Source organism: Dermacentor andersoni, chromosome 11 (assembly GCF_023375885.2).
Source record: "Dermacentor andersoni chromosome 11, qqDerAnde1_hic_scaffold, whole genome shotgun sequence".
In the NCBI taxonomy this organism is placed as follows: Eukaryota; Metazoa; Arthropoda; class Arachnida; order Ixodida; family Ixodidae; genus Dermacentor; species Dermacentor andersoni.
The window spans coordinates 94,834,606-94,851,088 of NC_092824.1; the positions used below are offsets into that span (position 1 = coordinate 94,834,606).

Consider the following 16,483-nt stretch of genomic DNA (forward strand, 5'->3'; position numbering starts at 1 on the left):
GTGTATCTACAACTTTTACTTCTGAAGGAAATGAGACATGGTGCAGCTAGTGCGAGCGGCGCAGGCAAAAGGCTGTTTTAGTTGAGTTTCACGGTTTGGCTGTGTCACGACCACAAATAAATCTACATGCTATCAGGTTTCCGGCATTCAAACTTTGTGTATTTAGAGTTTGTGCGCTACACCATGATGCAACAGTACAACCGAAATGTGTTTCGCATATTACTCGCCAAACAGGCTCGCCGAATATATAGAATATTCGAGTAACCGACTACTACAGATTCGATTCGCGAATCGAACAATTCAAGAAGTTACAATTAGATTCGTATTCTCATATTTGCGTATTCGCACACCCACAAGAAAAAGTGTTGCACAAGGGTGAGTGGTTTTCTAAAGTCAGCTTTGCCAGGCGATTTTTAAAAGACAGCTTCGCCGCAATACTTCCGTGTTAAGCAGATAAGCATGCAAACATGGCGAAAGTGGTGTTGGTTTTGTATGGCATGCAATCTTCGGCCCAATGAAATAAATTTAAAGAGAGAGAGAAAAGAAAAAAAAAAGAAAGACACATAGAAGAAAACAAAAAGAAAGAGAGGTGTGCATTAGAATGGCTTATATGCCGTAATGAAACATGAGGAGCTACGGTTATTGCTTGAAAACCTTTCTAGGCTGCGCTAAAAATAGGTGTTTCTGAGGAGGGATGGCATGGGTTCAACACATTTACTGTCCCCTAAGCTCTGCTGAGACAGATGGTGCAGCTAAAGGGGTCGCTATCGGAGTTACCATAGGGGGTCAGGTCAGGCGTGTGCGTGCTAACTGCTCCAGTTCGAATTACCCGGTGAAGGCTAATTTTAGGATCGAAATAACGCAAGTATGGGCCCATACAAATGCATGGGCACCAGTCGGCCTCTTTGGCCGGGATCGAACTAACCGAAAGATCAAATTAGTCGGAGTTGAATTAATGAAAGTCTACTGTATTCTATTCTCCCCATTAAGTCAAACTAGACACGGTGTCAGGAAGACCGCGTCACGCACCTTAAACTCGAGCTCCATGCCCGTGCAGGCCTCTCCGGGCACCAGCTGCAGCAGGGACTGGAGGTGGGCTGCCAGGGCACGGGCGGGAACCTCCGTGTTGCCCGCCAGCACGGCCTCCAGCAGCGCGTCGTGGATGAACAGGTACTGGTCCTCCGTCTGGACCATGTAGTTTCGCTGCGCTCGCAGGCACGTCACATGCCCGTAGATGTCCACTGTGCCCTCGTGCCGCATACGCTCCAGCATCGAGTCGATCACCACGAAGCAGCCCGTCCGGCCAACACCGGCACTGTTGGAAGCACGGAGATAGCGAGAATTGAGTCGTTGTCTATCTGGCGCACCACCCCTTGTCATCAACGTTATCGATGGTTGATTGATTGACAGATGCAGTTTGACCACTCAAAGCGACACCAGGGCTGATGAGCGACATTGTTCGGGGTTGATTTTGGCCACCCAGATTTCCTTAACTACCCGTTAACGAAGTATGCAAGCACTGTATTGATTACGCCCTCAATATAACGCGGTTGATACAGCCAGGACTCGAATCTGTGACCCCATGCCCAGCTGCATCATTAATGATGCAGCTAAATACAATGAAGAACAAAGGCGTTTCCTTCTAGTCGATTTGGTGCCACACATCGCCACTACGCCTGCAAATGGCTTTAGGTACCTGACGTGTTCGCAGTTTCCCACCATGTAAGTAGACTGAAAAGCTTCATGATCGTGACTCTCATGATTGAGCTGCTCCTGGACCATCGCGCAGAAACATCCGTGTGAGGTTATCGCTACATGAAGCTGCTGCGGGCACAAACAGGAGAAGTGCATGTAGTGTCGCCACATTACCTGCAATGAACGATGAGGGGACCAGCCTCTGGCGGGTTCATCGTCCTCACGCGCTTCAGGAACATGAGGAACGGTGTTGGGTGGTCGGGAACGCCGTGGTCGGGCCACGCCGTAAACTGGAACTGCCGCACTTCACGGCGCTCGAGGTAACCGGACTGGTGGGATCGAGATGAGAACGACCAGTGAGGAAAGCAGCCAGCAAGTAAGTAATGTGGGGTGAAAGCAAGAAAAGGCTTTAAAATGCTCAGCAGTACACAATTAAGAGCTCTCAATTGTCAAACTCAATTGTCAGACTGAAGGCTGAAAGGAAGGCGTCGATCATCCTCTGCGTCTCTTGAGCATCTGAATGTTTTCAGTGACACAGATGACGCACTGAATGCATGAGTGTTAGTGAGCAGCCGACTTCCCAAAACATAACATCCAGCCCTCTCACAAGCTCCATTACATTCCATACTAATGGAAACTATCTGCAGCATTACCCATGCTACCCACTTGATGTCCACCACTGTCCACAGCCAACAATAGCATAGAACAATTGTTTTACCCTTGATATTAGACTCACAATACACCCTAAGTGGCCTACACACCAATTTAGATGACTAGAGAAATAACAAAGGTTATTAAAAACATCATTACCAGGTGCCAGTCAGCACTCTAGACGCAAACGTAAATTAACTAATGGGATAGCAGGAACAAGCTTAATGTAACTGCAAAGCATCCAAAATATCTATTAGTTTACTAGCAGTAAGAGAATACGGCGCATGTGTACATAAGCGGTAATCACTAGGGGCGTGCGAATATCGAATATCATCGAATCGAATGGAATAGCAAACGTTCGAAAAAATTTATTTGCCAATTGCATCTACTATTTAATTTTTTTTGAATATTCAATATATATTCAGTCTAGAGGCCTGTGCAGTACCATATGTCGCATGAGCCACTGAGCCTCTCATGCTCGGTGCTGCCGAAGCGAGCGTCTCACTTAGTTTTTGGCACAAAAAGAGCGCCAAGGGCCCTGTGGACAGGCCGCCCCGGCCGACACAATAGCGGACTTTGTCACTGTGGATGCTCCCCAACGTCGGCCAAATGCGGGGATCACACACCCAGTGCTCGAATGCCGCAAGTCGCAGAACGGCACCGCATCGGCCGGGGCCGCCTCTGTTGGTACAAGCTCCATTTGGGTCGACAGGACCAATTGAAATGATAATGCGACACGGAAAGAGGGAACGGCAACAAAAGCAGCGCATGTTTTTTAAAGTGTGAAGATTGTGTCGATTACAACAGGCACGCAGATTGTGCTGGATACATGGCGATGAACTTTGCACCACTTGAACAGCCGTCAATACAACCTCCACGCATGAACCTCGGGACCGATAACATGGTGAGCCACCCGTATAATCATACTAGCAGCAAGCATTCTGTGACAGCTTGTGGCCGATTCCCACATTGGCTGGCAGCGAATATTTGTCACAGCCACACCACGGACGACTCAAATTGGTTGCGAAGCTTCGAGCAAAAAGTCCAGAATCAATGTTAACAATGTTAAGAAAAACTTCTTTTTAATGAAAAACAGGACAGAACTTGTATTTATTCAATGAAAGTAAAATTATAATCAATTTCGTACGATGTGGTGAGCACGGAAAATAATTTTTCTTGCTTTACAATTATGAATGAACACCTGTTTTCTAGCACCTGCTAAAAAAAAAGGAGATAGATAGATAGATAGATAGATAGATAGATAGATAGATAGATAGATAGATAGATAGATAGATAGGGATGTTCCAATGCAATTCAGATGGTATAGCATGCAGAAAGGTGCGCTCGTAGAGTTCACTGCTATGCGCTTCTTTCACATGTTGTTTTTCTTGTCAACGTTTGTCTTGAGTTCTGGTGGCGTTGTGCTTGCACGTTGTGTTTCATCGTGGTAATGTGTTTAGTCACAAGTACTCGGTGATGGGCGCAATATAATCTTTCACTTAGCTACGTTCATGCAGCTGTGCTGGCCAATGTGCTTGGCATCTGACGATGTGATGAGTACTGAGCTCCGAAAAACTTTCTTCTGTCCACAATGAAACAATGCTCCCTACAACGGGTGTGATTGTGACACCTGTATGGGTGGTGTTTCGCTGTATTATTGTTTGCCGCGCTAGACCCTCAAAACGGCCGTTGTGTTGAATTGTGAGACATTTGAAAATACTGCCCTAACCGCAGGCCACGAAAATAAATGTCCCACCTTTGACAACTAAAATGACGTCACATCCTTTTTTAACGGACATGGCACATCCTTATTTTTTCTCACGCCGGATGTGTTCCCTTGTCGCACAGACGGCGCTATGCCCCACGGACCACTGCTGAACCGCCACATATTGAATATATGGGCTTCTATGGAAGCTTTGCTGCCAGTTATAATTTACCTTGGCCACGCTGGCTTGGCCATTAGGCCTAATCAGTGCTTCTACATTAGGCGTCGTCGATTAAAGTTACGGTTTGGTGCATAAGCCAGACAGATCTATTCACAACAGCCGCATGACACTCGGAAACCTGAAAAACCACCTTGCAAACAAAAGCGTGGGCACAGGATGGGAACAAAGTTGTTCAGGGCCGTCATCTTCATGACACATCTCTTGTTAGCAACGCCACTTCTGCGTCACTTTTGTGTCGTGTGCTAAACAGGGGCTGTATTTTGAAATGACAACATTCGGTGATAATATTGCCTTGGCCACGCCTTCGCCATAGGTGCGCAGATTGGCTGGTTGAGCACTATGTACCGTATTTACTCGCATAATGATCGCACCCCTGAATTTTGTCGTCAAAATTCGATTTTCTTTTATTTCCCGCGTAATGATCGCACCCCGAACTTGCCGCAGCGATATGTCGTGTGCCAAGTCTAGCTAATAATGATTGCGCTTACCATCTGTTAAATGCTACGCGAACGACTATTCAAGACGAACCAGGCGGTCTGCACGCACCAAACACTCTTAAGTAGATGCCTCATTTCATTACTTTCATCACTTTCCGCACTTCCATGACAAAAAGAGGTACAACCAAAATTTCCTTTATTATGTGTAGGCTTTATAATGGTTGTGGTCAACAACAAAAAAGGCGCCTTTCGATTCTTCTCATCTGCACTCGTGGGCAAGCAACAAATCGCAAGCGGCAACGATAGTAGCCACGTTTACACTGATACGTTAAAAGTGTACCTTATTCATACGCCAACGCTTGTAACACAGCTAAGATATTCGCCCACCCTTAGCGCAAACGTGCGGTATTAGGATAGTAGTGAAGACAGATGCCGCAGTTTCCGCAGCATGCCCGCAATGTGTTTCTATGTCACTGGCAGCTAAGCGCGCCCATCTGTTCCTGCCCCCTCAAAGTGGACATGGCTATGTTATTGCCGCAAACTTACCGATATTAACGATATTATTCATTACTGATACGGAAAAAACTGTTTCAATGCATGTAATGTACTCACGAGAAAAAAAAAAAAAAAAAAAAAAAAAAAAAAAGCGTTCGGCGCTTTCGGCTTGCTCAGCCGGCCGCCATTTTCGTTTTGGTGTCCCGCACCCACATCCCGCAGCAAACGGGGGACGAAAAAAAATTTTTTTTTTCGCGGGAAATTTAACCCGCGTAATGATCGCACCCTTGAATTTGCGTCAATTTTTTCTGACAAAAAAGTACGATCATTATGCGAGTAAATACGGTAATCTGATCTTGCTCAACCAGACTATCAGTGTGCGCCTGATGGCCATACTATCGCCTTCGTGATAGTATTGCCGATATGGATCGTTTCAGAATACGTCCCCTGCTTCGCTGGTCATTCACCTTCACAGAGTAGAATGGCTCATGTTTTTTTACAAGGCGGGCACCAAAGTCTCATGATGTGGTTGCATGTACTGGCGCTGACGGCGAATACACGAGGGAGGAGGGAGTGTCGTGCAAGCCTGCCGTGACCCTGTAGATTTTGGAACCTTTGACAGGTGACAAATCACACTAAACATGACAATGAAACAGCGAGCATGGCACCTACTCTCTACTGTCAGCGCTGGCTACTAGAGTCATCTGATGTGTGGCCCTTTGTCTGATGCACAGATTGGCCTAACCCATAGAGTTTCTCACTATAACACCTAGAGGGAAATCTGGCGCCACCGTCTATGGGAGTTTCTTAAAGGGGCACCGTGCTGTCATGGGAATGACGGTATATGTGTCTGCGAGGCTCATGTTGGCTGGCTGGTGTTGTACGAGGCTTCGTCTAAAACGTGGATATGGCTACACAAATAACGCGTTCTCAAAATAAAATCTTCATAAAATGTTTCCATTCACGCAAATTGCTTCTTTACTCACCTACAATGCACGACCAAGCGAAGAAAAGCAAGAACAGACGACAAACTGTTTCAAAGCGAGCGCGAACCTTGTCGTCTGTCCTACAACTTTAGCGGCCCGCTGATACTTTTTACGTAACATATAATCGTACATGCAATAACAAGTTCTCATAGTTAAACAAAACATGTTTTTGCGGAATAATAAAACCAAAACAGCTTTTCACGTGCTGTTTTAGTAGAAAATGAATTATTGTGACAGACGGAACGGTGCTTGCCAAGCGCGTCTTCAAGGTGTCCTGTCTCTCCGAGAACGATGCCAATCCGAAGTCACAATATACCGGCCTTCCCATGCATACCACAGCACAGCAGCGCCAGATTTCCCTCTAGGTAATGTAGTGAGAAACTCTATGGCCTAACCCAACTGCCATCAAGTTGACATAGCCCTGCATTTTGGAGAAGAACTAAAACAAAACTTTCTATGCAATAAACAAAAGATTGCTGGGAAACACAGGTCTACAATTAAACTGAGAACTTCAAAAGTATTTCTTACAATAGAACGTCACTCATTCAATAGTTTCGGAGGAAACAAAGCACTTACAACTTTTCAACAGAAATTCTATCAATAATAATAATAAAAAAAAATCTTTCAGGCCTTCACATACTATGACTGAGCTATAATCAGTGCCAACATACCAATTCGGTGTTCCCCTGAACAAGAGTAGATCATACTGAATATCTTGATTTCTGAGTACTTATGTTACTCATAACTTGCTACATTCTTGCTATGCGATTGCTAGGAGACTCCCGAGCAAGTGTAACACTGTATTTTCTCACCCAAAATTAGTAATCATTAAATTTTGTAAAAAATTTTGTGCTCTTTGATATTCAATTAGATATTGGGCTTTTTTTCTTGATACAATTCAATATTTGATTGAAAATGTATTATTTGGTATTCAAACACCCCCTAGGTATCACGACCAGTAATCATGCAGAAGAATAAGAGGGGGGGGGATAGAAAAGAAATGAAGAAAGATGATAGCCAATGAAGACACTCACTCTTTTTAGGCTGAATGTCCGAATACAGTATGTTGCCAGCTCCTGAACATCCTCTAGGGTCACTTCCATGAGGCCATAGGTTTCAGAACCTCTAGACGGCCAGTACTGGTCACACTGCAATGAAATGGTTTGTGCATGCAAACACATGTACGGAAAAAACACTTTGCAAGCAAGGCAAATGAATTTGGAAATTCCTCAGTCATCTCGGTTGCTTCTGAATGGTGCAGAAACAAATGTTAAGTACCGTTATCTGCCCTTGTTTCCTGCGCTCGCAAACTTTCATGGCTAAGAAGCGTGACGAATCCGCACTGTTTTTATGGCTATGTTTGACAGGTGAAGTGGGATGACATACCGTATTTATTCGCGTATAACCCGCACCAAAATGTGAAAAAACGCGTTTAAAAAGTGGGGGTGCGGGTTATCTGCGAATTTTTTCCTTGGGAGGGGGGGGGGGGGGGGGGGGGTCGGCTTCACCGCAATGTGCGGCGGCCTCCCCGTGTAGTCCGCCATCCCCATCGTCATCGACGCTTGTCAAGCCGATGAAGGGCCAACGAAAGGCCAGCATTGTTGAGCCTCGCGTTAGGCGCTGTTTAGTGTACTTACCCCAGTTTGCACTGTTTGCCTGCTTTGTTTTGGCATCATGAGTGCGACTCGACGGCAGTGTTTCACAGCGAAAGAGAAGCTAAAGATTATAGCCGCTGCCGAAGAAATCGGCAACAGAGCTGCTGCAAGACAGCATGACGTCGACGAGTCGTGCATTCGCGACTGGAGGAAGAAAAAAGAGAGTCTCGAAGCAACGAACCGGGACAGGCGAGCGTTTCGGGGTCCGAAGACTGGCGCGTACCCCCACCTCGAGACGCAGCTTGCGAAGTTCATTGAGGAGCAGAGAAGTCGTGGCCACGCTGTTTCGACTGAGATGGCGCAAATGGAAGCCCTGAAGTTGGCCCGGGAATTGAACATTCCACGTGAGTTTCGTGCAAGCCGTGGATGGCTTCAGCGCTTCATGCGAAGACATGGATTTTCTATGCGGCGGCGAACAACCATGTGCCAGCGGCTTCCTGAAGCCTACGAGGAAAAGTTGTTGAACTTTCAACGATATGTGATCGCACTTCGGAAGGAGCACAGCTATTTGCTGTCTCAGGTGGGAAATGCTGATCAAACACCTGTGTACTTTGAGATGCCGATGGACACGACCATGGAAAAAAAGGGCTCCAAATCAGTCAGCGTGCTGACCGGCGGAAATGCCAAGCTGCGCTGCACAGTCATGCTATGCGCTTTGGCTGACGGCACGAAACTGCGCCCGTATGTCATTTTCAAACGCAAGACGCTACCTAGCATTCCACTGCCCCCAGGAATCGTTGTGCGTGCGGAAGAAAATTCGTGGATGAACAGTGGCCTAGTCGGTGACTGGCTTCGAGTAATCTGGGAGCGAAGACCAGGTGCCTTGCTGGCACGCCGGTCGATGCTCGTACTAGATTCCTTCAGAGGCCACTGCACTGATGCGGTGAAGGCTCGCCTTGCCGAGACCAGCACCGACCTCGTCATAATACCTGGCGGCATGACGTCCATGCTACAGCCACTCGACGTGTGCCTGAACAAGCCGTTCAAGGCACACGTGAAGCGGCTGTATGCCCAGTGGATGGCCGACGGCATTTACGCCCTCACACCGACGGGACGCGTGCGAAGGCCTGATATTCCATTGCTGTGCCAGTGGATCGTGGATGCGTGGAAAGCGATACCGGCCGATTTGGTGCGGAAAAGCTTTAAAAAATGTGCGATCAGTAATAGTTTGGATGGTTCCGAGGACGACTACGTCTTTGAGAGTGGCGATGAAGCCTCGGATGGCAGTAGTGAGAGCGGCGACGATTAAGAATCGGATAACCAGTGACGTGGTGGCGGTCGTTTGAATAAATGTTCTGAAAACGAAATGATCACTGAGTGTGAGTTGCATCTTTCTAGCGCTCATTTTTTTTTTCAGGTAAACGTGCGGGTTATACGCGAGTTTTTTTTTTTTTTTTCCGCCGAGTTCAAAGTTAGGGGTGCGGGTTATACGCAGGGGCGGGTTATACGCGGGTAAATACGGTATTAACTGCCACTCAGTTTAGAAGAATGCGTGAAGTAACCTTCATGGCACTAACAAAAAAAGAAGGGGGGGGGGGGGGGGACACGAAACACTGCTCAAGCAAGACAATCATGTAGAGACTTACTACCACCCTTTAGATTTTTTTTTTGTAAGCCTGTAATAGTCCTTGACAGGACTAAAGAAAACTAACTGCCAAGAAATTTTCGTCAAGGTCTAGCAGCAGGTCCAGACATCAGCATGTCTTATGGCTTTAGGAAAGCACAATGGCCTCTGAAATCGTACCTGCCAACCTGTGAACATTAAAATTCGTAGACATCCCATGCACACACAAAAAAAAAAAAAAAAAAAAAAAAAAAAAACCAGGAACAGAGGGACAAAGCAAAGATTTTTTTCCCCCCTGATCACCCACCTTTTGTGGGACATGAAGGCACTTTATTAACAATTATTTACCTCTAGACACAGCACAAAAGAATGCACAAACTTGGAACAGCAGTGACTCGCAACCAAGATGTTCACTTTTTCAACGATTGCACTGTAGCCAATTTGCCTGCTTCAAGAGGAGGAGGAGGAGGAACTTTATTACTACAGAAGTCGTTGCGTGGTTTATTCCCGGGTGGTTCGCTCTGACAGAGCTCCACTGGCGATCGCAGCTCGCCGGGCCTGGTCGAGGGTCGCCAGTTGGCTTCCCAAATCCAGTTCGGAGAGTCTCGCCTCCCAAGAGCACGGAGTGAGTGCGTGTGTTGTGACTCGTGGCGAAATTGCGTCGCCCGGACGGTCGGTGCATTCGTGTGTTACGTGCGCGAGTGTCGCTGTGTGGTTGCTACACCAGGGACATGTCTGGGACGTATATCTGTCTGGGGAGGTTGCGTGTAGATGAGACAAGTGTGGGTACGTGTTCGTTTGCAGGCGGCGCCAGTCCCTTGCCTGGAGTTTATTGAGAGCTTTGTGCGGAGGAGCGTATTGCCTTCTTTCAAGAACTTGTCAGAATCAACTAGCCCGAAGGAAGTGCCCCTCTGTATCTTTTGCAGCGACAAGAGGGCAGTGCCGTTACCCCCACAATGTGTTTCTTGCATGCATATATGCCCCTCCGTCTTTTAAAACCCCCCTGAAACTTTTTGAGAACAGCAATTATTTTTCGTAAAACTTGACCCGACATTCCTAAAATCGTAGAACGAGCCGAACTTCGTAAACATTATGAAAAAAATTCGGGAGAGTTGGCAAGCACGTGAAAAACTTGCGCTTCAATTGGAACTGGAACGTCTTGTGCCTTTGGCGTTCACGAATGGTTAAGACTCTGCTCACCTTGACCCTCGTTCGTTCCTCCAGCTTGGTCATCATGACTATGGTGACACTGTGCTGCTCCCAGACCATGCGCCAGAAGTCACTGCAGGTCTCGGGCAGCGGGCCCTGGGTGGCAATGTAGGCGTTGCGGCGGCGGTAACCGTCGCAGTAGTTTGCGTTGATGTAGTCCGAGCCGGGGATGCCGTCGATGGGCTGCAGCACCACGCGGCTGTGGTCGTAGGCGACCACATTGGCGTACCGGTTCTTCGGCTTGTTCGACTCCAGGTTCGAGTGCTCCCAGGTAAACTGCTGGCCCGGGTCGATAGACTATGCATGTGCAAGAGTGAAACGTAAGCAAGAACAAGGTATTCTAAGAGTGTGTGCGAGTAACGTTCCTAGGGTCTGATGCTAACGCATCCTAACTTTTATTTTGCTCTTTCAATGTGCGGCTTACAAACACACAACAGCTGAACTACACTAAGCCGAGGCGCACAATACCCCTCCCATGGTTGCAATTGCACAACTTGACACTACTCCTAGACTACAAACTACTCCTGCAAACGAACTACTGCCCAAATCCGGCATCCCTTAACAGCATATATCCCGAGATTTATGCGAATTGTTCTTGCGTGGCCTGTGGTGAGGTTGCTACTTTGCCTCATATGCTCTGGGAGTGCGGGTCGCTGGGCCCAAAGTTCACCAAGGAAGAGTGGGACGCGCTCCTGCGAAGTCTCGTCTTTGAGGGCCAAATCCTGACCGTCCAGCGTGCCCGCGATCGGGCCGGCAGACTAGATCTGCCAGTCCCGCCGTGGGATTAGCCGGGTGCGCGTTTTATCGCGTTTTGTTGGACCAAATAAAAGTTTATTCACTCACTCACTCCTAGACTGCAATGTACTGACGACAGTACCGTCTCTAGAATGAAGTCATCACTGTCGTTCGATAACACTCTACATGGTTACTTGAGAACTGAGCAAGCAAAAGGGGATAAGGGTATGACCGGACACCCCTTGCACAGCGCCTCCTCACCTATTTGTGCAATGAGGAGCTGCTTAAAAATTATGTCCAAGCTGGCAATTTTTGACAGGTGCCTGAAGTGCCGCATTATTTCTAGCTCAGGAATCAGTGAGCAACGTTAGTGAAGTAGTGATTAGCTTGAATTGATAGCCTTCGTCGTCGCCATCTATTTAGCAGAGCTCAGCAGTTGCATTGTGCTGGTGTAGTACACTTACAAATGCAGCCAACAGACTCAACAAATATGTATGACATCACTTTTTCCCTTTTCTTGCTAAAACCGTAGCGAGAGTGCTAGACAAAGAGTAATTCACAACTTTGGCTAAATTTTAACATTTACGATGTCCCTTAGGAACAAACAGCTTTCCCGCACCTCATACTCCTGGGAGAAGCGCAGGTTGTCGTTTGCCTTCAGTGTCTCGATGTGCCCCGCCAGCTGGCTCACAGGAATGGGCGGGTGGCCGACCATCGCGGGCGTCTGGTAGTTGAGGCGCCGCAGCTCCACGGGGTCCGCACCCGCTCCCCCGACTCCGCCGGGGTGGGAGGATGCCAGGTCCCCCGAGTTCATCAGCAGCTTCATGGTCGTCTCCCCCGCAGGCGCCTTGGCCTGCTGTCGTCTCCTGCATAGCGATCAGTTGACTGACTAATCCATGGCGTTTAACGTATTTAATGTAATGTGGGGCAGTGCTCTGGATTTTGATCACCTGTTTCTTTATTGTGCACCACAAGAGTTTTTTACTTTCTCCCTAACCGAAATGCAGGTACCACGGCTGGGGATCAAACCTGCAACCTCACACTAGGCTGAAGAACGCCGCAGCCAATGGGCTACTATTCTGGAGTCTTGTGCCGAGGCTAGTAGCCAGACGACAAGTTTAGCAAGTGGACTTTTATGATGGCACCAATGGCACACGCAATCCCCGTGATTTGTCTCTGAAATGGCCCCTCACCAGGCCCCATCGAAAGTTTTGCTTCTGCACTGAAACTTGTAAATGGCTCTCTAGGGATAGTTTTACCGTAAGCACTTTCCAAACTGGCTTCAGGCCTGATCCTGATTACCCAATTGCAATTTTGCCTCTCATTGCTTCCACGAGGCGGGCTCCACTGTACACAGACAATCCCTGCCTTTATCTAGACCACCGTCTGGAAACGAGCGAAGCCGAGGGAGGGTGTCAAGTTTACGTCACAAGTACTATTCTCCCCTTTCTATTTCTTCTCTTCGTTTCTTATTTTTGCTGCACGGCACACTTCCAGTGGCAGGGTTGCACATTCTTCATTGAATGGTTTACCAAAGTAACGAGCCACAATCGGTGACGTTGCAGGCAGCGCAGTGCTCCTGAATTCTTAAGAGGCGTCTATGCGTGTGAACTCGGTCCTGACCTTTTCATGAGGATGAAAAAGAGCGTGAGGAAGAGGGCCATGAAGACAATGAGCAGCACGGGGCCGACGATCCAGCCCACGTCGGTGCGGGCACGCTCGATGTGTGACACGTTGGGCACGTCATCGGCCGAGGGAAGCCGAACCTGGGGCAGCATCTCCAGGCTCAGCTCGTCCGAGAATGGGCTTGTTGTGAACAGGTTCTGGGAAAGCCAGAGAGAGATTGTTCATACAATCACGTTTGACATGATGTTGCTCCCCTGATGCAGACAATCAGTTCTGAATGGTTATATTTACAATGTGCTCACGTTAGTTCTAACTTGTAAGGATGGCAGAATTTCGTTTGAATTATCAGAAGAATGAATTATTTAACATTGGATAAGATACACTCTTAAATATAATGTTTGTTAAATATATAAGTACCACACTCAGTCATATTTTATGACATGTAGGGATAGAACTGCCCAAGGTGCATGACCCAGTCACTGGTTGCTGACCAGGTCACCGATGGCCACAGAGATCGCTGGTGACTCAGTCAATGACCAAAGACTCATTCACTGACCAGTTACCGGGTCCATCAGTGGCCATAAATTACCTGGTCAATGGAGTCATCAAGCAGCCCAAGACAACATACATGTATACAAAGAAACCTGGATGCTTAACATCTTTTCACTATTTATGCTCAACGAACGTTTGATCATGGCTTGTACTTGCCTAAGTTGTCCTGCCTTAAGTAGGGACAATCAGCTTTTACATCGCGATCCCCCCCCCCCCCCCCCCCCCCCCTCAATAACGATGCGGAAAAAAAAAAAAAAAACCTTTCTGTAACTCTTTTTCTATGTTATCCTGAAATATCTTACCTAAAAAATACATAGAAGTGCTTTAAATTTTTTTTTTCTATCACTTAAGGCGGTGAAATCTCCCACAGAAATTGCGAAAGAACGGCGTTTTTCAAACCTCAATATTTCCCTGTCTTCAAATTTGCAGCTTCAGCTATCCCCTCCATACAGACACAAGTGCAAAAAAAGCAAATTAATGAAAGCCTGCTCTGGAGTCTCCAACTGGCTGCGCCCGCCACGTGACTTCAACCTGTTTCGCTATTGGCCCGGTGCTCGCTCTGTAAGGGCAGCATCGTCTGCGCTTTGCACCGCGTGAGCTCTTGACGTCTCAACCAGCGTGATCTCAATTAGCACCGAAACGGGTGCAGTGCAGCTGATCCCTCCGTTTCTGAATGTCTCAGATTCGTGGCCAAGTGTTCTGATCACTGGTGATGGCGCAGTTAAGCCTTTCGAGTATCTGTGCTTTGAAAACCGCGTACAAGTACGTTGCACACGCAATTTTCGGATCCGGGGCTAAGCCTTTCGAGTCTCGGTGCTTTGGACGTCGCGCGCATACTCTTTAGACCCGCAGCTAGGCACTTCGTGCATCAGTGCCTTGGTCTCAGCAATCGAGCACACTGTGCCCCGAAGTCGGGCTTTAATTTAAATTTATTTATTTATTTTTCTTGGTCATGGTTTTTTGGGCTACAGTGTAGGTCAGGACATTTCAGCTTTTTCGGCCTGGTTATTTCATTTAATTTGCACCTAAAGCGTGTATCTGATGCAAAGGTGCCAAGAAAAATGGAAAGTGCAAATTCGAAAAAAATAAAGGAGAGGGGGGGAGGGGACCAAGAACGTCCCATTTAGCTATGCTCACAATATTCAACAAACTTTCCACTGCATTTCATAAGCTCTCCAGGCCCTTACAAAGTTCAAAGGAGAAAGGTCTGTACGATACAATGTTCTCAAGATATGGTAGCTGGTGCAAACATTAGGCTGCAAAAGCACAGGGTAAACCCCCATTGCTGCCATGTGCCATCCTTAAAAGAAAGAATGAAAGGAAGAAGAAGACGAAGCTGCTGAAAGCCTTTGTTTAGTCACTGGTCACTGCTACAAAAGGACGCAAATGGGCCACTGAATGCGACAGAAACCTTATGTGAGTGATGTCGTCAACAGGCCAGTATGCAAATACAATTCTGGGACCTGCTGTGCTTTTGTGGGATATTGCGCAACATTCGGTCTGCAACCTGGCCAACATGCTCTTCACAGGGCAAACAGAGAAGGATGTCTTGAGCGAAAAAAAAGCTAATGCAAAGCACTTCAGGCTAAAGGCAGGAAACTCCAGAAGCCCTGCATCTGATAAGATGTCAATGACTACAACCCTGACGCCTTTTCATAATGTAAAGTTTAAGGCACAACTTCGAAACTAATTTTCTCAAAACTGCCTTTCTTGCCTCCTGCTCATTTTCCCGCTGATTTCTTCGAGACTGCTAGGTCTATGTCAATTCATTTTTATTTTACTATGTTCTTACTATGTACTAAGTGTTGTTCAGGGTGTGACATTTTCGCTTTTCCAGTGTGACTTTTCCTGAATTAACGATTCAACTACTTGTTGACAGTCTAGATGCCTGTTGTACAGTCACCTTATAAAGAATGAGCACTAAGAAAGTCATGCTGTGGAAAAAAAAGAAAATATTGTCACGCCCTCAACCATTCATCTTGGAATGCACATAGCACTTTGAATCAATGTTCTGTCACATTTTGTAAGTGATTCAGGCTTAGGCAAAGTCCCCCCCTTCCCCAAAAATAAATTATATTTGAAAAACATAAATAATAATAAACGGTTTTGGAGATATAAGTTTGAAGTGCCATGATAATATCGCACAAACCTTACCACTACATGTGCCAATTTCCCTCAAAAGTCCATGATGAAATAAGGCAGCTGATTTTGAAAGCCACGTCCCCCTTTAAATGTTGCCCTAAATTATGAATTATGTAACCTAAGGAATTGCTCAAATTAGTCAGTTTAAGCATGTCTTAAAGAGATAGCAAGTCAACTAAGGCTCTGATGCTTGCTTGAATTAACTAGACATACGCTTGTAAGGTTTAAAGTCCCAAAATGGCATAGTGGGCTACGAGAGATGCCATAGTAGGAAGCTCCGGATGAATTTTGACCACTTGGAGTTTTTCACCATACACCTATATCAGACCACAGCACATGAGCGTTCTTGCACTTTGCCCCCACCGAAATGTGACTGTCTTGGCCGAGAAATAAACCTGTTATATTGTGCTCAGTAGCAGAGTGACATAACCACTGAGCTACCACCGCGGGTAATTAACTGGAATTTTGAATTACCCAAGCTTCAATTAGCACTTTATTTTCAAGCATACAAGATGATCATGAATAAAGGGAAAATCAGACATCCACCCGTTCGTAGCAATTGCTACAAAGGAAACCCATACAGGTTCCTCGAAAGAAAAGCCTCATAGTTGAAGAAAAATTCGTCCTGGTCCGGGACTCGAACCCGGGACCACCGCCTTTCCGGGGCAGCCGCTCTACCATCTGAGCTAACCAGGCGGCTAGCAGATGGCAGGGCGAAGTCGAATTTGTCGACAACATGAAGCAAAAGCGAGAGTTTGACGTAGTAGTTCTGCGGAAACCCGCAGGGTGG

At 46.9% G+C, this 16,483-nt stretch overlaps 1 protein-coding gene and 1 non-coding gene across 2 annotated transcripts in view; both read right to left on the reverse strand.

Moving 5' to 3' along the window:
• The window catches only part of Lar (tyrosine-protein phosphatase Lar), a 100,409-nt gene that overhangs the window by 17,302 nt on the left and 66,624 nt on the right, over positions 1 to 16,483 (reverse strand). Inside the window, exons 22-27 of the mRNA XM_055075180.2 lie at positions 12,997 to 13,196; positions 11,993 to 12,239; positions 10,630 to 10,935; positions 7,245 to 7,358; positions 1,870 to 2,024; positions 1,030 to 1,315 (exon numbers count right to left, since the gene is read on the reverse strand). Of these exons, the coding sequence (XP_054931155.2) occupies positions 1,030 to 1,315; positions 1,870 to 2,024; positions 7,245 to 7,358; positions 10,630 to 10,935; positions 11,993 to 12,239; positions 12,997 to 13,196 (1,308 nt within the window). The remainder of the gene's footprint in view (positions 1 to 1,029; positions 1,316 to 1,869; positions 2,025 to 7,244; positions 7,359 to 10,629; positions 10,936 to 11,992; positions 12,240 to 12,996; positions 13,197 to 16,483) is intronic.
• Positions 16,315 to 16,389, reverse strand: TRNAS-GGA (transfer RNA serine (anticodon GGA)). The gene has a single exon. It is a non-coding gene; the product is annotated as a tRNA-Ser (tRNA).